We start from the raw sequence: 24,694 nt of genomic DNA, 5'->3' as shown, positions 1-24,694 counted from the left end.
TAATTAATATGTACATTTTTTTTCTGGCTCTATCAAAGTTTCTGACCTGAGTTTTGCTGGGACACTTTTTAAAAAATGTTGAAAACTTCAGTTGCTACACAAAGGTAGTCGTAATATGAGAAGACTGTGAAAGTACAGTAAAACCTTAGGGCCGGTTTCCGAGCTCGGGATTTAGTTAAGTTCTAGACTTAAACCGTCTTTGGTCTCTGGAGTCAACAAAATTACTTTCCGAATCAGGGCGTTAGCGAAGTCCAGAACTTAATAGACTCTGGAGTTTATTTGGCTGGTTAGACTCTAGAGTTTAAAATTTGACTTTCCGAGTGAAGGATCTATAGATCCAGGACTTAACTTAGATTCTCGTCTCTTTCCGAGTCGAGGATTTAGCATAATTCGTTAAATCTATGATCTTAAACAGTATGATTTTAGATCCTTGCTAAGAGCAGGATTTATTATTAGATCCTAAACTTAACTGTGTATAAACGCCTCAGTTGTTGTTTTGAAGTCGGTCTATGAGCATGGTTATCATGGAATACCTAGATAATTTGGATTATGGTAGTTCCTGGGATGTTAATTTAGCTGGAACTTTACATTCCATCACTTTATTTTTTTCATGACTCTAAATTATTTTCAAATAACCTTAATTACAGTGACCAGGGTGATGTCACGCACCTTTTAACATGGTTTTGAATTTCATCACCAGTCCCCAAATAGGGGTTGGTATTTAAAAAAAATCAAAATCCCACTAGCAACCCCGATTTGGGGGTGGGTGATGAAATTCAAAACCATGTTAAAAGGTGCGTGACATCATTCTGGTAACGTTTACTAAAGGTTATTTGAAAATTTACAGTCATGAAAAAATAAAAGTGGTGGAATGTAACGTTCCAGTTAAATTAACGTCTAACATTTCTTACCATAACTTTTTGAAAACTTGTCGTATCAAAGTAAATTTTGTTGAATTAAATTCCTTTTTTAAAGCTCCTTAAAATAATGTGCTACTTGATAGGTGCTGTCGTAAAAATCTTAAGTGAATTTCAAAATACCACCAAAGAGTACTTTACATTACCCTAGTAACGTGTATCAAAGCTTGTTTGAATATATGCAGCCGTTCAAAAATTAACCAGCAGGGAGTTTTATGGGACACCCGGTATATGAGATTGTTTGAATAAATCAAACTTCATCTTTATAACTCCATCTTGATATTTTAGGTCCTTGAGCTTTATTACGCATCTGGTAGTGCTGTTTCATTTTTATTTTTTAGAATAAAAATGTATTTTAACTTACTTCATTCAGAACCAAAATTACAAATGAATGGTTTTGAAATAAATATTAGCCTATACTGAACGATTCAAAATAATGAACGATTTAAAAATGTTAAATATAAATGTTATTTAAAAACTACAAACAAGTTGTTTTGGACTTTTAGCTCAGAAGTTTGTAACAAGACCTTATCATACATACATTATTCAAATACACCTAACATAAACAAGAACGTTAATGTAGGATAGCAATGATTATAATAACAGTTAACATTAAAATTTTACTAATCTATTGTTAACGAGGTGGGGAACAGACGGCACAGCCGGCTATCACCCACTGCCAACATCACAACACCAAATACTCTACGATTCCCTCAGTTTCTTGCTTTAAGTTCTAGACTCAATAAGTCCAGAACCTATAGATCCAGAGCTCGGAAACCGGCCCTTAATCTGGAAGCGGATCAACTGGGCCATAAGTAATCTTATCTGGGCTTAAAATCATAATATTATCATCTTAAAAGAAAAAAAACCATTCCAGATAAATTTTTTTGAGCCAACTAGAGTTGATCAAGACCAAACATGTAGGATTTAAGGGGAAAAAAATTTTCCAGCTTTTGGACAGGATTTGTAGGGACATTGCGGATCGCTCCCTACATCTGCTGATTTCTTCTTATTCTGAAGAAAAAAAATAGCTTAAAATCACATTTTAATGTCAGTTCTCAGATGCAATTTCTGGGGATGCTTCAAGGTTTGCTTTTTTATTAGGGTTTTCTAGAAACCAAAGTTCCCAAGAGTTATAAAGGATTCCCACACAAGGCTGAAGTTCGAGCTTAGGCAGAGCCCTACATGCTCGAGAAAGGCTTGTTACTCCAAGAGGTTGCCTGGTATCCTGGAGGGTCATTCATCTCTTCGGCACAACTCGCTTAACACCATTAAGGTTCAGCTGAAAAAGAAGCAAAATGAAGGGAGAAGGGAAGAAGGAAAGCGAAGAAGAAAGGAGTGCCAGCAAAAGAAGAAGTATGCTGGTCGTAGAAAGCAGATCGAAGAAGAAGAGGAATCTGGGGGTTGGCTAGATACCACCAGCATAGTGTCCTCAGATACTATTACATCTATTAATTTTAAGTTAATTCCGTGTTTGCTTATTTTTAGGTGATTGATGCATGTGCCTTCCGAGTTTACGGCCACTGGGTAAAGAAAGGTGAAGGACAAAACAGGGCTGCACTCTTTGAGAACACTCCAAAAGTAGAGCTCAAGAATCTATACATGAGTAATTTAAGTCCTGTTTAGAGAATAGGTATGTTAATTAGTAATAATATATGTATTGAAACATGCAAGACCCCCTACAAGTATTACTTTTCTTGTTAAAAGGAGAAAGCACTTTGATTTTTGTTGACAACTAAGATGCTATCAGCTGTTTTTGGAATGTGCTGTTATAGTAGTTTACGCAACGATTGCGTAAGATAGTGTTAAAGACACAAGTAGAAAAAGGCGAGTGCCTTAAAAACTTCTACGAGTGTCGTTAACACTATTTACGCGAGTTGCGTACACTACTTTACCTACGACATTGTTTTAATTACTAAAAATAACTACTCATAACTTCTAAAAGAGGCTATGTTTTCGTTTATAACCTCTCATTGCCACTGACAATGATCCAACGAAACATTGTATCAAACACTAATTGCACCAATCAACTATTAAATTGGCCTGAACAGCTGATTAGTTGAATTTCAAATTATTACAATTTTACTTCTACTCTCTCAATCCTAGAACCTCATTGTCCGTTACCCGTGTTGTTATGAGTAAAACTATGCTGTTATGAAAGTAAACAATGCTGTTATGAGATACTTTTCAATTCTAAGAACTGTACTGAAACGGCTACTTTAAAAAACGGTCGTAGGTAAAATGATTTTACCTAGGACCGTTTTTTAAACTGGACTTTTCAATTCAGTTCTTATAATTGAAAAATGCACTTACCAGTATTGCTTGCTTTACCAGTAAGTATTGTTTACTTACAGTATTGTTTTGTTACTTTACAGTACAAGTTTGGACCAATGAGGTTTGAGAATTGAGAGAACAGAAGTAAAATCGTAATACAGTAGGGCGTCAAAATCCGAACCAATTAGGACCTTACGTAGTTCAGAGTATTTTCAAACATAACCTAGAAATGCTTATAGACCTATAATTAGGACTACAGTATTAAAAATACAGTTCTAGGATACAGTAAATGAAACAAAAACAATGGTTTTTGTACTTAGGTATTTTCGGTAGCTACATTACTGTAATTCCTTTCTTGAACAAATGTTATACATAAGAAACTAACAAAACACTGACTTGCTTGGCATGTTCACAAATTTCCCCGCCGGGCGCTGACTATTTGGCCTGCGAAATTATTGTAAAACAACTGTTGTCTCTGTGCTAATTCAATATTTTAAGGGGAGGTCCCGCTGAAAATAAAAATTTTCTAACTAAGTTATGTATTATTTTGTTAAATTTTCATTTTCATTATCGAGAATAAATCTACCTGAAACAATGTGACAATTTTTTACCACTTGTAAACTAACCCCCCCCCCCCCTCACCCACCAATTTTTTACAAAATTTGCAGGCTTTCACAAGAATTGCTCAGGCTAATTACCATAAGTGTGCTATAACTACAAGTAGTAGATACATGATTAAAGTGTCATTTAAAAGAGTATACTTATGCAAACAAAATTATGCATTAGTTTGAAATTATCTCTATAATTTCTCAAAATAAAAGAAAATTTGAAATTTTTTTATAATATTACAAAAAAATTAAAAATAATGAAAACAAAAAAAAATTAAAAATAATGACAAACTAATTTAAAGCTATGTTTAAACTAATTTAGATAATTGAAAACCCATGCATAACATTGTCCCTGTATATGTAAAGAGCAAGCATGCAAAGTTTGACTGCTGTATCTATAATACTTTTTGAGCCTTAACACTTTTAGTAAACTAACTCATGGATTTTTATACTTTCAGTAATCACACGTTTTCAGTTACCATACATGTTGGGTTATTTGTTTTCCACCTTGCACTGGCAGATTTCTTGTTTTTGAAACACACACAAACAACAATAGACACTTTAGGCACTCTAGACATTTCTACTCACGCTCACTATCTCAAAATAAATTAAAATACCACTTTTAGAACTCCAAACAAGATGTATGAATAACTTTTATCGGATTTGTAACAAAAGTAGTTAACGTTCAACTTGAAATTTTTCCATGAAATATGTATGTTTACATCAAATTGTTGTGTTTTTTCCTATAGAGAAACATCTAAATAAAAATCTAGTACAAAAAACAAAATTCCAATTTTTTTGAGATTTTTTACTATTTTCAGTGGGATCTCCCCTTTAAACCCTCAGGAGGGGTTAAGATTTTTGACGTTTGGATTTTCGACGCTCTACTGTACTTCGGACGTCAACTTATCAACTGTTAAGGCGAATTTAATTGATTATACAATGAGTGAGTGGTTAGGAAAATAAGGTTGTTGCATCGCAATCAGTGGCAGTGAGAGGTTATAATCAAAAACATAACGTCTCTTAGACGTTATGAGTTGTGATTGTTAGTTATTAAAAAACAGTCGTAGGTAAAGTAGTGTACGCACTACGCACCTTGTGTAATTAGCCTTTGAGACTATCTTTACACAATCTAAGCAGCATGACCCCCCCCCCCCCCTACTATCCCATGATTAGTCTGCCTTTGAACTACTATGGTTAATTTAATAGGTTCAAACTACAATCAAGGGCAACTACCAAGTTCATATTGTTGTTGCTTACCAACCAAAACACAACATGGTGTTACAAATGAATTTTCTGTTGGTTAACTGTTTTTGGCAAACTAACAAGTTATAATTTGTATTAATAGAGTTTTAAATTTATAGAGTTATAAAAAACAGCATTCACACTTGAATCTATTTAACATTCTCTAACCTGAAAACCTATTAAAAACTTTTAAGTTTCCTAAATATTACTCTCAGGTCATGGTGCAAAATGTACTTTATACTTTACTATCATTATATACAAATAATAATGACATCTCAATTGACTTGTTGTGTAAAATTTTTAGTTAATTGAGAAAATCACTTTGAGTAATATTGAAATTTCTTTGTCATATATCCATAAAAAACACTGTAGATTGTTCAGAGGATCTTGAACTATATACCTTAGATGACTTATGTATATTTGTTTTAAAATATACATATACTCATTTTATCTGCCTAATAAATACTCAGTATTTACTCAGTAGTTTCATGCCAGCCTTTAATCTTAGATACAGTATGTATAAATTGCTTGATAGAACCTATAAATATTAGTGGTTTATTTTTAAATTTTACATAAAAATGAACACTTAACTAACTAAACATTAGAATTAGTGATTAACAGCTTCACATTAAGTTTTGATTTAATAAGTATTTTCTCTTTTTCAGATAGTATTTGGTCATCATTTACCAAGTGCTACGTGTGTTCTAATTATGCTTTCATGTGTGATCTAAGAGTGCCATTGCTTGAAACCTAAGACCATTATATAACTGTAAAATATATTAATTTATAACTGTTTTAATTTGACTGATTTTGATTACCAACCCTCCTAACTCTTTTGTCTTAAACTGTAAATACATTGATTCATCTTCTGTTGCAGTCAAAAAATAAACATTTTTCAATCATATTTTTAAATAGTTTATTAACTTTAAATAACTCAACTTCCACATAATAATGATGTTTTACCAATCCTCTTTGATCATGTCTGATGCCTTTTCTCCAATCATGATGGTCGGGGCATTAGTGTTTCCACTTACGATGGTTGGCATAATGGAGGCATCACATACGCGTAGGTTCTTGATGCCGTGGACACGCAGCCTATTGTCTACTACAGCCATAGGGTCAGATCTCGGACCCATCTTGCATGTACCTACAGGGTGGTAGATAGTGGAGGTCAAATGCCTCAGATTGCAAATCCTCCGTTCTCTCGAGTATTTTGTGTAAAGTTTGCAAGCGATCGGTGTAATCTCATGTAACTCAGCACCCACTCTCTTTAAACCTTCAGTTTTTGCCAGCTTGTTTACAAAATCAATACCCCGCAAAAGAGTATCTATATCTTCTTGGCCTGTCAAATAACCACACAGTATTTTTGGGTGGTCTTCTGGATTAGCGGTTTTCAAAGAAATTCTCCCCCTACTTTGTGGATTTAAAAGAGTCAACATCTCTATGCTTGTAAATGCGTTTAAGTTGAGGGTCGCGTATTCAGCTGCAACTAAGGGTCTGAAATTGAAATCAAAATATATACTTGCCAGCTGAGCAAACATACTTTGAGCAAAATCAAACCGATGAATCTGTATATCTGGGTATTTAGTATCATTAACTGTGCTGATAAAACCAGAACTTCCAAGAAGCCCGGTGTTAATGTACCTCCCAGAATTCTCAAATAAGAATTCAGCCATGTCTTCAACAAAAGGCTTGTCAATTTTAGAGAAGTTTGTATATCTAAAAACCAGACCGACAAATAATTGATGATCTTGGAGATTTTCACCAACACCTGGTAGATCCTGTATTATGTCTATAGAGTGTTGTTTGAGTTGTTCTGATTGTCCTATTCCTGACAGCATTAGAAGTTGTGGTGAATTAATGCTTCCTGCTGACAATATCACTTCTTTTTCTGCCTTTACCTCAACATGTTTTCCGTTTTTATCTTTGAATTGCACCCCATAAGCACACTTTGATTTTGGATCAACTAATATTTTAGTGACTAAAGAATTTTTTGCCACTTTTAAATTTGTTCGGTCCCGAACAGGAGAAAGGAAAGCTTTAGCAGTATGGGAGCGTCTGCCGTCTCTTGTGAGTGTTCCTTGGAGTATAGCATATCCCATTTGTGATTTACCACTGGGATCAGGACTGAAACCGTATCCCAACTCAGCCATTCCATCTTTAAATGCATTTTTGACCGGGTCCAGCTCACTATTGTTCCACGACCCTACACCCAATAGCCCTCCTGTGCCGTGGTACTTCTTGTAATCAGGTGTATCAAGCACTTCTTGAGCATGAAGATCTTCAGACTTTTTGAAATAAGGTAGCACATCTTCATAGGCCCAGCCACCATTTCCAGCGGCAGCCCATTTATCATAATCTCTATTATTTCCTCGGACATAAAGTAAAGCGTTTATTGAACTCGACCCACCTAAAACCTTGCCGCGAGGCCAGTTACAATTATTGCCTTTGAAACCTTTACAATTATCCTCTTCATTGGAGGTTTTATATTTCCAATCTTCTGGAGACAGTTGTAAAGCAGAAAACAGAGCGGGGACTTCAACAGTTCTTGAAGGATTTCCACCGGCCTCTACTAGCAAAACTTTCCATTTAGAATTTTCTGTCAATCGATTGGCAATCACAGCCCCTGCCGAGCCAGCTCCAACTATGATGAAGTCAAAGCTTTCTTCATTTTCTGGTGAATAGTTGGGTGGATAATGGTTTGGATTGGCAAGTTTGCAGTCTTTTTCTTGTGCTGTTGTGTAAACTGACTGTAACATCAGAGATGCAATATCGGTTCCGTCCTTAGAACAAGTTCCCTGGTTCTTTGAAAAAATAGATAATGTCGACTTTAAGAACTTCAAGGCTCCATCCCTAAAACAGAAGGAAGATTATGTAGGTGAAACTTGGGAATATCTTATTTATTTACATCAGTAGAATGTCAAATCAATTCAACTGACAGAGATCAAGAGTGGTTAAAATAATTGAACCATTATTTATTTTTATTTCTGATTTTAAATGTCTCCAGTTGTAGGAACTACGTATCAAATACAATATAATCACTATAATTATATTTAGCTTAATGTTTGGTTTTATAAGTATTTAAAAGTTAATAATGACAATTTTTTTATTGGATGACCAGCCTTTCATTTAATTGATAATCATGAATTGATTGTCTTAAGGTCTTATGAAGCAAAATAATGTAAATGTAAGCCTTGTGGCATATCTTAAAAAAATGTTTCTAATCAGTATATTTTAACATACTTAGTATTAATAGAATCTCTACAAAAATCTGTTCTTTGCTCAAAATTTGAAAAATTCAAACCAAATATTATATGTAGGTAACCAATTGCACATACGATAGAAGGATAAGAAGTGTTTCAAGGAGATTAGGGTATGATTTTTTTTTAGATGTGCTTTTCTTGCTAAGGGTTGTGTTACCAAGGTAATTTTGAGAAGCAGTCATGTTATCAGACTTAATGAAAGCATTGGCCATCTTTATAATTTAGTTGCTGTATTGATCTTAGAGCAACACTTCTAATATAGTAATGTGTAAAACAGTTCCGGGCTAGAACTATCGTCCTAGGATGTAAAGGTGGCACAAAAAAAACACAGTTTGTATATAAAAGATATGTTCGATCATCAACACTTGCGTCTATTTTTTGTGTGAAGATATATTATATTATCAACAAAAGAGTCATGTGGAATGGGGGTTACAAGTCTAGATTAAGATTTGTTCTAGTACCTGAGTCTTAATCTGAATAGACAATGTTTTTCCAAAACATCTGTTCTAGTGGATTCTCATGGGAACTGTTTAATACAGTTTTGTATAGTCGTGTTATCAAGGTTGTTTTCAGGACATGTCAGATGTTCTGAGTTTCATTGTGATTCAGAAAATATGCGTTATGGAGGTTGTTTTAATAGAAATAATCATTTTATAGAGGTTAATTTAATATTGTAACAACACTTTGACAATACTATCTATGTTATACATTATGAGTTACGACGTTTTCAATTACGTTTTAAATGTGCACTTGTAACTGCGGTTGTAATTTAAACAAGATTCCACTCTATCAAGTTAAGATTCCATTCTATGTGATAGTTGTGCAGCTTAAGAGTTGGTTGTTTCTTTCTATACAGTGACAACTAGCATGGGCATTAACTTCGTTATACACATTTCAGCTTATACTTTTGTGGTTGTTACATTAGTTTTCTTATACCTTTATTTCTTGATTTAAGATGCTGTAACATCCTTACTGAAATATTATTGATCATTTTACCCTGGTGTTTCTAACTCAATACTTGATAGCTTCATTCCATTTCACCCAGTATTGCAAAACAAGTATCTTTTGGAGTCTCAAAAAGTCTTAAATGGAACTCGATGAATTGTCTCTAGGCATGAACTCTACTCAGATTACAAAACTCTGGATAACATCTTTTTGTAACCAAACCAAAAAAATCTTAAAACTCCACACTCAGCAAGATTTTAATCCTCCACCATTTTCAATGCTGTATAAACAAAGCACATGGCAGTGATACAACGGCTTGGCTATGTGAGGAGCCTTTAGATTTACACAAAGTTTAAGTTGTTATACAGAGCTAACAAATTCATGGACCTAACAGTAAATGATTAGAAATACACTTACAAGCCTCCACTAGCAGGTTTGTTGGCAACCAGTACGACCACAATGAAAATAAGAACTGAAGCAAATGAATACATGTCTTGTACCTGGAGAATACATAAACAGTGTTAGCAGTAGCAGTTTTAGGTAGGATTTAATTTAGGGGGAGGGGGGAGATGCACTCTCTTACCAGGTAAAATGTAAAGCCTGAAAACGGAGTCCACCCTGATATTTCCCCTGGAAATGTTACTGTATATTTGCAACTCTTGGTATTCCAAACAAATTTTATGAAACAGTGAGTGATGTGGTAGATGGTGCATGTGTAATTGTTATACAGAGCCAAGTTTATCATACTGGATGGGAAGTTTATCATCGCTGGTCTATTTGTTGTAAGACCACGGGCTTTCTGTCATGGAGACCCAAGTTCAAATCCTGGCAATCGACAAAGAATTTTATAGCTTTGTGATAGTAATGCTTCACCTAAAACTGGAGGTCCATCTATTTAGAATTATGAAAGATGATGTGAGAAGTGGCTCTATTGGAGACTATAATGATGATAACTGGGTTTAGCACGCTGGATAATTCTCTAATACGCCTCCTCAGCCAACCCTGAGGAATAATAATTCTGTAGCCGTATTGGCAGGGCCGTATTTTTTTTTTTTTTTTTTTTTTTTTTTTTTTGTCCCAAGATGGTAGATACGAGCCCGGCATTGTTTTTCACATTACTTCAGGCTAGACCTAGGGGTTGTAGCATTATCACTTGGATAACATCCATTGGTGACTTGGCGGGATTTGAACCCGGGACCTCAGGGACTGAAATCCCGCGCTCTAACCACTAGACCAGCTCGCTCCCCGGCAGGGCCGCATTTAGAGCCTATGAAGCTCCCGACGGCTTCCGCCAGAGAGGTCCCTCTATATTCTGATTCTTCGAAGGTTGGAACTTATGGGTTTGTAAATACATGTGATGTTGTATTGATTCAACTCGAGGAATTGACCTTTTGTTTCCAACAACCCGATTGGCAAATAGACCTGGGGGACTAGCTAATAAATAAGTCTATTAATTTTCGAAATAATAATATTAGAGGTCTAATTTAAAGTGTCTGATTGGGGCCAGACTCTTTAAATTTCTTTCGGGTTGAGTAAAAAATTTTGAGCTTCAGGCATTGGATCAAAATCGGGTGGTTTGAAAATATAATAATTAATGTAAAATATATTAATTGATATTCAGCTTAAACAACATCAGTTTTCTGTAATCACGGACATATTGGTCAGTAAAATCGTCAATGTCTCCCGCGGTTTCAGAGGGATCGTGAACCCAAAAATGCTTACAATACGTGCTAACGTTCACAGAAAAATAGTGAACATCATGCACGATCGCGAAGACATCATCTTCGTATCCTCCGATTATGGTGAAATCATCAACCTCTCCTATGGCCGCAGAGAAATAATTAACTTCTAGCATAAATACGAAGACGTCATCATCGTTTTCTCCGATCTCAGCGGAATCATGAACGGCTCATGAGGCCCCGGAGGAATAGTAAACATCTTGCGCGATCGGGGAGACATCATCTTCGTTTCCTCCTATCACTGTGATATAATCAATGTTTTCCATGGCCGTGGAGGATTTTTTAACATCTTGGGCTAGTGTCATTCTCAACATCGGGGATGCCATTCTCCTCTCCTCCGATCGCGGCTGAATCATGAAAGTGTTCTGTGGCCACGGAAAAATAGGAAAAATCTTGGGCTGGTGAGACGAACATCATCTTCGTCTCCTCCAATCGCGGCGAAATCATGAACCACTCCTGCGGTCGCGGAGAAATAGTTAACAACGTGCGCGAGCGCGGGGACGTCATACTCGTCTCCTTCGATCGTGGAGAAATTGTGAAGATCTTCCAAGTTTGCGGGGACATAATCTCAACTCCTGCGGTCGTGATAAAATCCTGGACATCTACCACGATTGCGGATGAATAGCGACAACTCCTACGTTAACGGCGAAATATTGATCTCTTGTGATCGTGGATATTTCATGAACGTTTCCCACAGTCGCGTTATCCCGGATTATTGGTCAAATAAATTTACTAAGAAAAATAATTTTAAGCCCCAAGTGTAAATGGCTGATGAGGCCCCAGGCAACCGCGATTAGGCAAATATGACCCTGCGTATTGGGTTTCATTGCTTTTAAGGACATTTATGAAGATATTGATTTATATTGGGTTAAACCCAGGAAATCGCTAACATAGTTAATTACCTTTAAATTTAAATTTTACCGGAACTGTTTAACTCTTCAAAGAAAATAGTATTATATCTGTTATACTGTCTAGAAGAGTATAAATTGTTCCACTCAGTGGTCTTAAATGTGTTTCCACTGCAAAACGGAGTTTTTAGCCTTCAATATTGTTATATAGCTTGAACAAGTTGAAATAAAAATTAAAATCCATGTTTTGCATCATGAACGGCTCATGAGGCCCCGGAGGAATAGTAAACATCTTGCGCGATCGGGGAGACATCATCTTCGTTTCCTCCTATCACTGTGATATAATCAATGTTTTCCATGGCCGTGGAGGATTTTTTAACATCTTGGGCTAGTGTCATTCTCAACATCGGGGATGCCATTCTCCTCTCCTCCGATCTATGTATCTGAAACTATGTTACACGAAAAGAATTTGAGCTGCAGTGACGAAGGTAAAGCCTATTTTTAGTTGAAATAAAAAGGTACTCCCGCATGAATTAGAAATGTGGGAGACTGGATTTTAGGTTCAAGACATTTAAATTGTCTGATTAAAATGAATTTATTCTTTCCCACAAAGTTATGAATTGATTTTATGGATGGAATATTTTTACGTGTCTCATAGCACCCACATATCAAATTGCAAATGGTTTTTATTGTTGGTTGCTGAAAAAGAAACTATGACTTCGATCAGTTGGTGCAGTGTTTCACAGTCTTTGAGTATTAATACTACGACTTAACCTGTTAGTTTCATGTTAACATTCTATTTTCGTTCAACTCGAGAAACTTTCCACACTCGCCTGCGGCTCATGCATAAACATTTTTATCATGTGCACCAAAGTGCCACTTAGCCTACTACAGTTGTTACACAAATAACTATTAATTTTATTTCCCTTAGCAATCTATTGAGTAAGCTCTTGTAGTGATATAGGAAGATTTCTTATAAATTAATCTTTTTTATAATGTGTTGGTTTCATTTTGGAATGTTTTTTGGCAGTGGTAGCTTTTTAGAACTGTATACAGGTTGTCCCGTAAGTAAACAGTCAAACTCAGGGAAATGATTCTATGGGTCAAAATAAAGCTAAAATCAAGAATAACATTTTTTCCAAAATCGCTTCGTTAACCAGATATCCGCCATTTTTTTCACATTAACATTTTTATCTTAAAAGTTTTTCAACCGATATTTATAAAACTTGGTATGTAGATTAAAGTAAAAAAGATCAATTTTAGAAAAAAAAATTATCTTGATTCGTCTTAAGATTTCAAAATGGCGGCCATTTCAATTTTTAAACTTAAATTACTAAAAAATTGCTGATTTTATGAAAATGCATAGAACACATTCATTTAGCATTTTTTATTCCCTATCAAACGATACCAGGTTAAAAAAGATCGATTAAGAAATAGCTGAAATATTATGATTTTTAGTTGTAAAATGGGGTAGAAAAAGGATAAGCTAGCCAGGTTTGCCACATTTTACAACTAAAAGTCGTAATATTTCAGCTATTTCTTAATCGATCTTTTTGAACTTGTTGTTGTTTGATAGGAAATAAAAAATTCTAAATAAAAGTGTTCTTGGCATTTTTTCATAAAATCAGCCATTTGTTTAGTAATTTACGTTTAAAAAATTGAAATGGCCGCCATTTTAAAATCTTAAGATGAATCAAGATAATTTTTTTTTCTAACGTGGGTCTCCTTTACCTTAACATACATGCAAAATTTGAAAATGATCGGTTGAAAAACTTTTAAGATAAAAATGTTAATGTGAAAAAAACAAAAAGGCGGATATTTGGTTAACGAAGGGATTTTGGGAAAAAAATGTATTCTTGATTTTCTCTTTATCTTGAACCATAGAATAATTTCCCGGAGTTTGGCTGTTTACTTACGGGACACCCTATATTTTCCAACTAGTATTATAGTAACAAAACACATCTGTTTTATTGTCCTTCTAAATGGGCTGAATAGTTTTAAAGACATACAAACAATGTAACTTAAAAATGATAAAAATAAAAAAAATTTTGTATGATCTCTTATATTTCAATTCTTTAATGACTTCTTGTATTTCTTTAATGTTCTTGTATTCTCCAAATTTTGTTATCTGTCCCAACAAAAATTGTGATGCCATGTACACTGTACAGTAGCCAATATGAGTTGCATAAAGGAAAGGAGAGATGAATAATTTTTTATTCAGTTTTGTCACAAGTCTCTTGAAGCAAACCGAGTCCAAAAATCTATCTTCTCTAGTAAATTTGAAAAATTATTTATGATCTGAAGAAAAATTAAAATGACACTAAAAAAAACATTCTATAAATTATCATGTAAATGGTTTATGGAAATATTAAAATATTGATTAAAATAGTAGGAAAAGTTAATTAGAGCCAACTATGTGTTACTTTTGTAAACTTTACGCATGCAAGAAAAAAGTTATCTCGAGAACAATACTTACGTGAAAGATCAAATTGATGATGATCTAAGTGAAGTGAGTTCTCAACTGATCTAAATGAACCAGTCAATCCCTCATCAAAACCACATGGACCAAATGTAATTGTAGTAACAAATACACTAACTATGTCTCATTGTTTTTATAATGATATTGTCAGTCTTGTGTACGACAGGTTTGAACATTTCTGTATGTAAGTTAAAGTTAATCGTACAGTCCAAAAATAATACTGTACTTTAATGTATTTAATATTTTCTAATCACTAAAATATATCAAAAACTTATTTTTTATGTTAAAACCCTTTTAGATCCTAACTAGATTGTTGGCTCTTTTGATTGTTAAATGTATGAATTGTCTCGGTTTTAATAGTTATCATGTTGTTTGTGAAGTAAATTTAAACAGGAAAAATTGAAAATTTGTTTTAAACAGGAAATGAGGAGACACTTTGTAGAGATGGGCTGATGGGATTTATAATTTTCAAAAAGATATTAAAAGAAAAAATATTGTGAACACCAATGCTCTGATATTTTGGAAGTGACAAATAAGTGGAGAATAATGTTCCAATGTGCTAAGTAAAAACTATACATTACATACTATGGATGTAAAAAGAGACAGTGCATGTAATCCAATAGGGTTTTCTTTCAGCCCCAACTGATTAGAAACAATATTCTTGTAACCAGCCATTTTTTTCTAAATACTGTTAAGTAAACAAATAACTCATCAGTTCTTAGTCTGAATGTTATTATGTTTTAGTAAAATTCTACAAAAGTATCCAATTGTGTTTCAAATTTAGTAAGTAGTTTTATTTTATTTCAGTTATATCATTTTTAATTATATCATACTCTAATAATTTTCCAGATATAATTACAACATAACAGTTGGATGCACTGATAGCAGTTATATTATAATCAAAATCCAATAAAGATAGGCTACTAAATAATGGCATGTTTACAATTAATTAAAAACAGAAATAAGAAAATCAATCATTCAATTTCTAAAATCGGCCAGGGGGTAAAATTCCGGGGGGTAAAAATCTGGAGGTAAAATTCCAGGGGGTAAAAATCCGGCCCGTACATCTCCAGTTGTCTAAACGCTAGTTATATGGACAGGGGGTAAAATTCCGGTTTTTATCGCTTATCTAATTAATCACGCTCTGACTATTTTCATTAGACTTCCAAATCCGCGGGGGTAAAATTCCGGCCGCGAACAAACTTTTGGCCACTCAGGTTACTGAGTGAAAATTTAAAAACGTACGTTTTCAGGAAACACACTTTGCAAATTTTTTTCCTCTTTTTTCAAAACTTTTATTATTTTTTTGATTTCATTAACATTTGAAGTTTCATAAAATGTCCATGGTAACGCAATATCTTTGGTAGTTTTTTTTTAAAAGAGCATCTTTAGTGGAAAAACACAAAATCCTGTCACAACCATAACAGACGTTTAAATGAATATTAAAAATAGTTAATATTATTTTTATAACTATGTTTTGCTATAAACTAATTTACTTTTATGACCATTATACATTAAAAAGGTCCCTGAGCTTTTAGTATATTTGGTCTTTCTAGAAAAAAATAAAAAAACTCAAAAAAATTGAAAAAAGCCAATAATATCTTTTTAAGTTTGTATAACTCCGAAAAAACTTACCTGAGACCCGAAAAATCGTTATGTTTGCATAGAGGCGTGCTTCTTTTGTGTATAAAACATTAAAATATGACGATATTTTAATTTTTGAAATTTTTATGACAGAAATCATAAACGTGATGGTCAGGGACAAGCGGTACGGTCGTGAATTTTATAAAAAAATCTAAATCTTTCTAAACAATCCTTTAATTATACTGTTAGTTATAATAAAAATATGTGTTTCAATTGAACTAAACTGTTCAAATTACAATTATATTAAAGTTATTGTCACAACCAAACACACTATAATCCATAAGGCTGGATAGGTCGTGAAAAAACCCGCGATGGTCGTGAAACTTTGGTCGAGAAATTACGTGTTATTTGGCTCTGTTCTGGCGGTAGCTCTGCACCTCATGTTCGAGGATACAAAGTGGACTTCTAGGTTAATCTAGCAATTGAAATATCTTATAAACAAAAATTAACACCATGTCTACTTCATCGAATGACTATGTACGGTCATGGACACACCAAAATTACAAAAAACACAACCTTTCCTGTATTAATCTTGTAATTCCTCCTTTCAACTCGAAACGACCGGCACTACAATCCTGACGTACACCCCGAACTAGTCTCTAAAACCAACTGACTCCATCAACGCCAGGCTTGCCACTGTCGTGCTCCAAAGTTGAAAAATTTTCCCAAATGGTCGTGACGCCAAATCGAGGGACAGACTTATTATGTCATGGTAGTCAGTTTGCAATGACAATAAAATTATAATATGCTCCTTTTTTGTAAGTTTAATAACCATTGATGACATAAAAATATGGCTTTATATATTTCTGCATGAATAATTAGTCTAAAAACAGCGTGAAAGTTGGAAAATGTACCCTAGGGACACGTCATGGTCGTGAATTTCGAGACTTTAAAAATACGAAAAAAATACCTAGAACCTATTTAAAACCAAATAAATGTGTGTAACATGTTGCCCCCATCCCAAAAAACATTAAAACACATAATAATAAACTACAAATCCAGTAGCTACGAAGTAAAAGGCCAGGGACATGAAAACGTACGTTTTTAAATTTTCACTCTACTACGTCATAGTGACGTCAGCATTTCCCAGGGAGTAAAATTCCAGGGGGATAAAATTCCGGCGACCCATATTAAAATATTAACCCGAGTTATATAGGGAAATGTAGAAGTACGTCACACAACTTTGGAGGCCATATTGATTACGTCATCAACACCCATAGAGTACCAGAAAAATTTGTGTCTCGGACTTGTTAGACTCCATGAGTAGACACTCATGTACTATCTGAATCCAAAGGGGTGCATTGGTTGCCAGATGTGAAATATTTTAGTATAATTTTTAGCTATCCCACCCCACTACATATTTTTCTGAAATAATATCCCAACCTTCATTGGTTTAACATAATTGGTTTCTGATAATAAAACAATAAAATGAGCTATAGTTTACCATTTAGCTATTAGGGGGAAATTTTTGCAAAACAGCTTTTAGATTTAAGTGAAATTTACCAATTTTTCAAAGCAATGCCTTATTTAGGGGTGAAGGGATGAAAACGCCTCAGAGGGTTTTGTAGAAAATTTAATTCCTAACCATAAAATTTATTCAAATCCATGCTACCTCTTACAGTGTTTGAGTTATAGCCGTTTAAAAAAAAGTTTTTAGTCGAGTTAAGATGTCCACCATTTTGGATTTTTGGGGTGGTTTAAATTTGAAATTTTAGTTCTACAAATTGTTGCGGTAATTCAAGGCCACTATCTATATCCTTGCCAAATTTCAAGTCTTTATCACGTTTCTAAATGGTTAAGAAACGAACACTGAAGTCAGCGACTTTCAAGCTTATTTCCCATAAGAATAACATTGAAACTGAACTAGTCTCGTAAAAATGGTAAAACGTTTCAAATTTTGACATTAAAATTAAGTTTTGTGGGTCAAGGAGTAAAGTTACGAAAAACCATACAATGAGTAAAATTTAAAGTAAACTAAGGAGAATACAAAGCATTAATTATATTTGCCAAAAAAATACTTAGGTTGAAAAAAGTAGTGAAAGCCATCAACAACTTGAAAGAAATTTACCAACTTTTGAAAGTATGGCGTTTTTGGAGGGTGAAAGGGTGGGTCCGTAATATAGGCCACTGCAAATAATGTGTCAAGATAGGTACCATTTTAGGCAAGGTTTTTGTGTTTGGATGTTATTAGACACGATAAGAGCACACTGAACTTCTTCTGCAGATGAATAACTGTTGGAGAAATATAAGCCGATTCATAAATGAATGTCACAATGCGAGTTTGAGCATTTTGTAACTATATGAGAAAGTTACATAGTATTTTTTAGACTGCTGCTCAATGCACTTTAAGAATATATTTTTTAGAGATAAATTAAATTATTTTTGTTGCTGAGTAGCGCTAGTAAACATGCACAACGCTTTTTCGTCAGCCTAATAACATTCAAAGGCTCTCTAAGAGTTCAAGAAAATAACATTGCAAATACTTCCTTTGGACAATTCAGTAGCTCTCAATAAATATGTGTGTTGTTTAAAATACTATTTAAAAATGAACAGCTGTTTAATTAAAAAGTATTATCCACATGGCCAAAATGTAAACAAATCTGTGGAGGTATCTTTTAAAGGCTTCTGGGGCAGAGCCCTAAGGGAATTTACTTCGTTTTTCTTTTGATAACTCATCTACAGACCAAGACATTTCTTTGGACACCTCTACTAAGTTTCTACGCCCAGTCGTTCTCTTAAATTAGTGGAGACAAAGTTTCCAATTAAATATTTAGATTCCCCTATGTTAATCTTACGGGAGAACCCCCAACTTTGATGGAAGATCCAGCCCGAACTAATAAAGATTTCCAAAAAATAAAAACACTTTGCATAACTACAGATCAGGGCCATTCTTTTGACACTTTAATCATCAAAATCGGTCCAAAAATGAGGGAGGAGTTATGTTTACAAAAATCGGCTTAGCGTATTATATATATAGATAGATGGTAATAATGGATGGTAAATTTATTAAGAAAAACAGTATGTTTTTGAATGAGAATTGCCCATAATATCACATTTCACAAAATAAGGTTGTCCAATATTCTTTATAAAACTCAAAATGTTCAGGCAGTAAAAAACTTCACCATTTTATTTAAGCCTATAAATAGTAACTCGCCTTTGGCTCGCTGGGGGCTCCGCCCCCAGGTCCCCTTTTTTGGTTGGGGGTAGTGGGAATGTTCCTCGGGGGACATGATTTTGTCTGATAATGTTTTCTGCGTCTAAATATTATGATAACTATGCGGTTGCTAGGTAATTCATAAAGGGTATATGATAAGAAGATGATTAAACAAGTCCTGACATATTAGAGTCTCGATGTGTGTTTTTCTAAGGTATTTACGGTATACCTAGATTTAGCGATAATAATATAGCAATAACGTTACAATCTAAGGGGTTTGAGGAGGTAACAATATTTATAGAAAGTCTTAGGCCCCCCCCCCCGGCTTCGGTGGCCGGGGGGGGGGGGGGGGTTAAAATCATCAGTAATAAGAATGGGCCTCCATTTGTACACTTCGGGGGCTGACCTTAACATACATTTTATAAAGGGGGATGATTGAGGGGGGGGATTAAGATAGGATTGGTCACTATCTAGCTTTTTCTGTTGTTAAACATCCATAATTTACCTACTTACTTTTAAGTCTAGTTTGCGTGTCGAAGCATACTAATTCTACATTACAAATGTGTTAAGAGCATTAAAAACTACCCTTTTTACTAAAAAACCGGCACTTTTATTCTTTGAGTAGGTTAAAAAATGTAATAGGTCACTTTAGGCACCATTCTTTCAACGTTGGGAGCATAAAAAGTACCAATCATTTACGAAAGGTAGTTAAAAAATTTTAAAAACACGTAATAAATATAGAATTTTCACAATCTTTTAAAGTAGGGCGTTTTTTGAAGGTGAAAATGTGCAATTTCTGAAAAAATCATAATAGTGTCTTGTAGGAAATTTAATTCCAGGTTCATGATTCCGTCAAATCCTTTCTAGCTCTTACTGTTTTCGAGCTACAGAAATTAAAAAAAACGTGTCTCCACCAAAAAAAAATTGGGATTTAAGGGAATTTTTTTGGTGGGTTGCAGTCGGAAAAACTAAATTTTGGGACTTTCTGGGTGGTTTCGTATCCAGACGAATCTTCACAAAAAATTTGAGATCTCTAGCTAACCTAGAAGTGACAAAAATGCGTTTTATGTTGCCAAACACCCATAATTCACCTACTGACGTTTACGACTAGTTCGCCTGTCAAAGCATGCAATTCTCCACGATAAAATGTGTTAAAAATTATCTTTTTTAATGAAAATCCACCATTTTTAATTTTTCTTTCGTAAATTAAAATTATAGAAGGTCACTTTAGGGACTTTCCTTTCAACGTTGGGGGCATAAAAAGTAGAAATATATGTACGAAAAGTTGTTTTAAAAATTAAAAACACGTAAAAAATCGAGGATTTTTACAATTTTTGGAAGTAGAGCGTTTTTTGAAGGTGAAGGAGTGCGAATTTCGATGTAACGCCTTCTCGGGCGAAACTGTCTTGTAGAAAATTTAATTACGAACCCACGTTTTTTCCTCAAATCGATTCTAGCTCTTACGGTTTTCGAGCCACAGCTGTTTAAAATAAGCGTATTTTTCCAAAAAATGGGTTTTTTAATAGAAATTTTTGGGGTGGTTAATTTGAAAATGGGATTTTTACGAATTTTTCCGGCAATGTAAGAGCCCGTACTACAAAACTACAAAATTTTAAGTCTCTAGCACGTTTCTAAACGGTTCACATGAGCGTACGAATGTCTGTATTTTTAACTTAATTTCCCATAAGAATAACATGGGGGGAAATCAAGAATCAAGATCTTTAAGAATCAAGAATCAAGAATCAAGAATCAAGATCTTTATTGTCATTGACCTTTTACAAGGAATAGACATAGTCAACAATAAATAAAAACTAAAGCTATAAAATACAGTGGGTTCTAAATTAAAAATTAATATTAACATCAGAAACTAAGTACTCTGTTATACAGTAAAATGGATTTTGGATGAGCCACTCAAACATTTTAGACTTAAACCTATTAAAAGGAACCTGTTTTGCTGTCAGACCTAATTTATTAAAAAACCGTATGCAATTTATTTTATGGCAGTTATCTGTTTTGGCCAATCTATGTGCAGGGATATCTAGATTGGATTTGCCTCTTGTATTGTAAGAGTGTATACTCTCTCTACAAGTGAATTGATGAAGATTGGCTTTAGTGTAGAGGAGTATGTGAAAAATATACAAATTTACAACGGTCATAATTTTAAGGTCTATAAAAAGAAGTCGACAGCTATCCACAGGGCCAGCCCCACAAATTGTTCGTATGACTTTTTTTTGTAATAAAAGAATTTCATGGGTGTGGGGGGAGTGTCCCCATAGTATAATCCCGTAAGAAATATGAGATTGAAAAAAACCAAAATAAGTAATCCGAAGGTATTCATTACTAACAAAATCTCTGAGTTTCCAAATTAGATAATTTACTCTGGAAATTTTTTTACAAGTTATTTCTATGTGCTCTTGCCAATTTAATTATTTTGAATCAATTTGGAAGCCTAATAATTTTACAGATTTTAATTCATTGTCAAGTGGGGATAGACTCAAAAGAATTTTCTGTGTTTTTTCTTGATTACATGTCAATTTATTTGAAGAAAACCAATTTAGTGCTGATGTTATTGATTCATTAGTAATTAAATCAAGCTCATGGATATCTCTATTTGTTGCAATCAAAGTTGTGTCATCAGCATATACAACAGTGTCTACATCAACATTCCTCGGCAGGTCATTTATCGAGATTAAAAACAAGAAGGGTCCCAAAACCGAGCCCTGTGGAACACCTACTTCAACCAATCTTAAGTTAGACTGACTGCCTCCAACAGATACATACTGCTTTCTATTAGTTAAATAGGATTTTAAAATTTTTAAAGTTTCACCTGTAATACCATAAAATTCAAGTTTTTTGAATAAAATATCAAAAGGTACAGAGTCAAAAGCTTTTGTAAGATCAAATAAAGTTAATGAAACAGTTTCTTTATTTTCAAATGCATTTAAAGATTTATTAATTACTTCTAAGACAGCTGCAGTTGTTGATTTACCCTCTCGAAATCCAAACTGTGAATTTGTCAACAAATTGTTATTTTCAAAATATTCATTCATTTGTTTATGCATGAGACATTCAAAAATTTTGGAAAAGATTGGCACTATTGAAATAGGGCGATAATTACTAGGAAGATTTTTATCACCTTTTTTATATACTGGAATAATTTTAGAAATTTTGAGAAGGTCAGAGAAATAACCAATTTTCAAACATTTACTAATACAAAAAGCCAGAGGCTCACTTATAAAATGAATTATTTGTTTGATGCTATAATTTGAAAACCAGTAATGATCCATAGCTTTTGAATTTGAGAAATTAGCTACAACATTGTTAACCTCTTGCCATGATACCTCCCTCCATTGGAAATGTAATTGTCCTATAGGGGGAGTCCCCAGCAACTCATGCGCAGGTGTGTTGGTGAGAGGGATTTCATTTTCCAGCTCATTAACACATTCAATAAAATAGTTATTGAGATTGTCAGCATCCAAAACCTCCGACTTAGTTGATGTAGGAGAATATTCATGCGATATAACTTCCCAAGCAGCCTTGCACCTGTTGGGGGCCTTATCAATATATCTTTCAAAAGCTTGCTTTTTGGCTAATTTTATTTCACGATTGTAGGCCTTTTTACAATCAATATAGGTTCTATAGGCATTTTCCAAATTATTTGATTTATGTTTGAGTAAGCTCTTATAAACAGAAAAACAAAGAAGCATTTTTTCCCTAAGTTTCCTTAACTTTTCATTATACCAATTAAGTTTTCCTTTCTTATGTCTATTGTTTTGTTTGCACTTAACTAATGGGGAACTAAAATGCCACAAAGATACTAATCTCTTAAAAAATTCATCAAATAGTAATTGCTCATTAATTTTACCCATTTTATAGTCCATTATCATTTCCCATTTCTCTTGTACCAATTGATCAACAAAGTGTTTAATATTACTTTCATTTTGCCTTCGTATTATTTGTTTTGTTCCTTCTTTTGAGTTGTTACATTGTTTTATAGTTTTCTGTAAAAAATCTAATATTAAAGGTTCATGGTCTGCAAAACAACCTCCTACTGTATTTATGTTATATAAATCTGATGAAAAGTTTACAATTATATTATCTATGCATGATTTTCCTCTTGTAGGTTTTTTATTTGTACAAACTAAATTTAGACTTCGTAACGGATTGGCAAATTCAATAGATGTCTTCTTTTCCATTTTTATCATTTCTATGTTAAAATCACCTGCAATGGCTACAAATTTAAATGACTTTAACAGCTTTTTCACAGCAAGCTCAAAATTTTCCAGAAACAAACCAATATCACCACTAGGGGATCTGTAAACACTTAAAACTATAAGATCATAATCAATTATTTTAATACAGCTAAATTCACAATGAAGCTCAATGCAGAACAAGCTAACATCTATTTTGGTGAAGGTTAACCCTTCTCTTAAAAATATTCCTACCCCACCATTTTTTAAATTGTTAATATAAGGTGGATTGAAAGGGAAAAAGGCGACTTTTCGGAATTTTCCCGGGCGTTCGGGCCCAAGACCCATATGCGTGCCAAATTTCAACTCCCTGGAACGTCTAAAAGTGTCCAATTATATGCCTGTCTAAACATGCTAATTCTCCATAAGAAAATGCGTTAAAATTATCTTTTTGATTGAAAATCCACCATTTTTAATTTTTTCCCGTAGGTTAAAATTATAGAAGGTCACTTTGGGGACTTTCCTCTCAATGTTGGGAGCATAAAAAGTGGAAATATATATACGAAAAATCGTCTTAAAAATTAAAAACACGTAAAAGAATCGGGGATTTTCACAATTTTTAGAATTAAAGCGTTTTTTGAAGGTGAAGGAGTGCGAATTTCGATATAACGCCTTCTGTGACAAAACTGTCTTGTAGAAAATTTAATTGCGAACCTACGATTTTCCCTCAAATCGATTCTAGCTCTTACAGTTTTTGAGATTCAGCAGTTTTAAAAAAACATGTTTTTCCAAAAACCGAAATTTTTATGGAATTTTTTTGGGGAGGTGGAATTTTGAAAATGGGGTTTTTAAGAATTTCACCAGTAATGTAAGATCCCATAGTACAATAATACGCAAATTCCAAGTCTCTAGCACGTTTCTAAACGGTTCAGATGAGCTTACCAAATTTGGTGTTTTTCAACGATATTTCCCATAAGAATAACATGGGGGGGAAATTGTTAATTTAGGGGGGGTTGAAAGGGGAAAATGCCACTTTTCGGATTTTTTCCGGGGGTTTGGGCACTAGACCTACAAAACACCGACAATTTCACGTCTCTAACTCATCTAGAAGAGATAAATATAGAGATGCGTGTTGTGTTTTTAATGTTTCGATGTTTTGTAATTTTTTGTGTGAACTGTGACGACCTTCTCAAGAAGCGACAATTTTCTTGTGAAGCCTGATGACGGTTCCGGTGTTAAACCAAAACTAACCATTTAGATTGCATAAAATACTTAAACCACTTATATTTTAATAAAAATATGTTGCGTAGCAACAGTTCACTTTTAAATTAATCTTCATAGAAAAGGTGTATCAAAATTAGCTGCGAGAAAATTAAAATTTTGACAAA

General features: G+C 33.8%; 2 protein-coding genes across 4 annotated transcripts in view; one reads left to right on the top strand and one right to left on the bottom strand.

Moving 5' to 3' along the window:
* The window catches only part of LOC128998614 (phosphorylase b kinase gamma catalytic chain, skeletal muscle/heart isoform), a 39,232-nt gene extending 33,400 nt beyond the window's left edge, over positions 1-5,832 (top strand). For 2 of the 3 annotated variants that reach the window (XM_054424825.1, XM_054424828.1), the window contains exons 11-12: positions 2,406-2,550; positions 5,710-5,832. In XM_054424825.1, coding sequence (XP_054280800.1) covers positions 2,406-2,543 — 138 coding nt within the window. In that variant the 3' untranslated portion in view covers positions 2,544-2,550; positions 5,710-5,832. Of the gene's footprint in view, positions 1-2,405; positions 2,551-4,620; positions 4,730-5,709 lie in introns of those variants that run through there. The other variant, XM_054424827.1, reaches the window with a different exon arrangement.
* Positions 5,833-5,946: 114 nt separating this feature from the next.
* LOC128998425 (glucose dehydrogenase [FAD, quinone]-like) lies at positions 5,947-14,355 on the bottom strand. The gene is made up of 3 exons (XM_054424549.1): positions 14,316-14,355; positions 9,670-9,752; positions 5,947-7,897 (listed from the first exon to the last, which is right to left on the bottom strand). The coding sequence occupies exons 2-3, from the start codon at positions 9,741-9,743 to the stop codon at positions 6,004-6,006; spliced, it is 1,968 nt and encodes a 655-aa protein (XP_054280524.1). The 5' UTR covers positions 9,744-9,752; positions 14,316-14,355; the 3' UTR covers positions 5,947-6,003.
* Positions 14,356-24,694: the final 10,339 nt, after the last annotated feature.

This window comes from Macrosteles quadrilineatus, unplaced genomic scaffold (genome assembly GCF_028750875.1).
Source record: "Macrosteles quadrilineatus isolate MER2022 unplaced genomic scaffold, UCM_ALF_1.0 Scaffold_7__1_contigs__length_78375512, whole genome shotgun sequence".
In the NCBI taxonomy this organism is placed as follows: domain Eukaryota; kingdom Metazoa; phylum Arthropoda; class Insecta; order Hemiptera; family Cicadellidae; genus Macrosteles; species Macrosteles quadrilineatus.
Note: the sequence above shows the minus strand (reverse complement) of the source record. Positions and strands in the feature narration are given on the sequence as shown.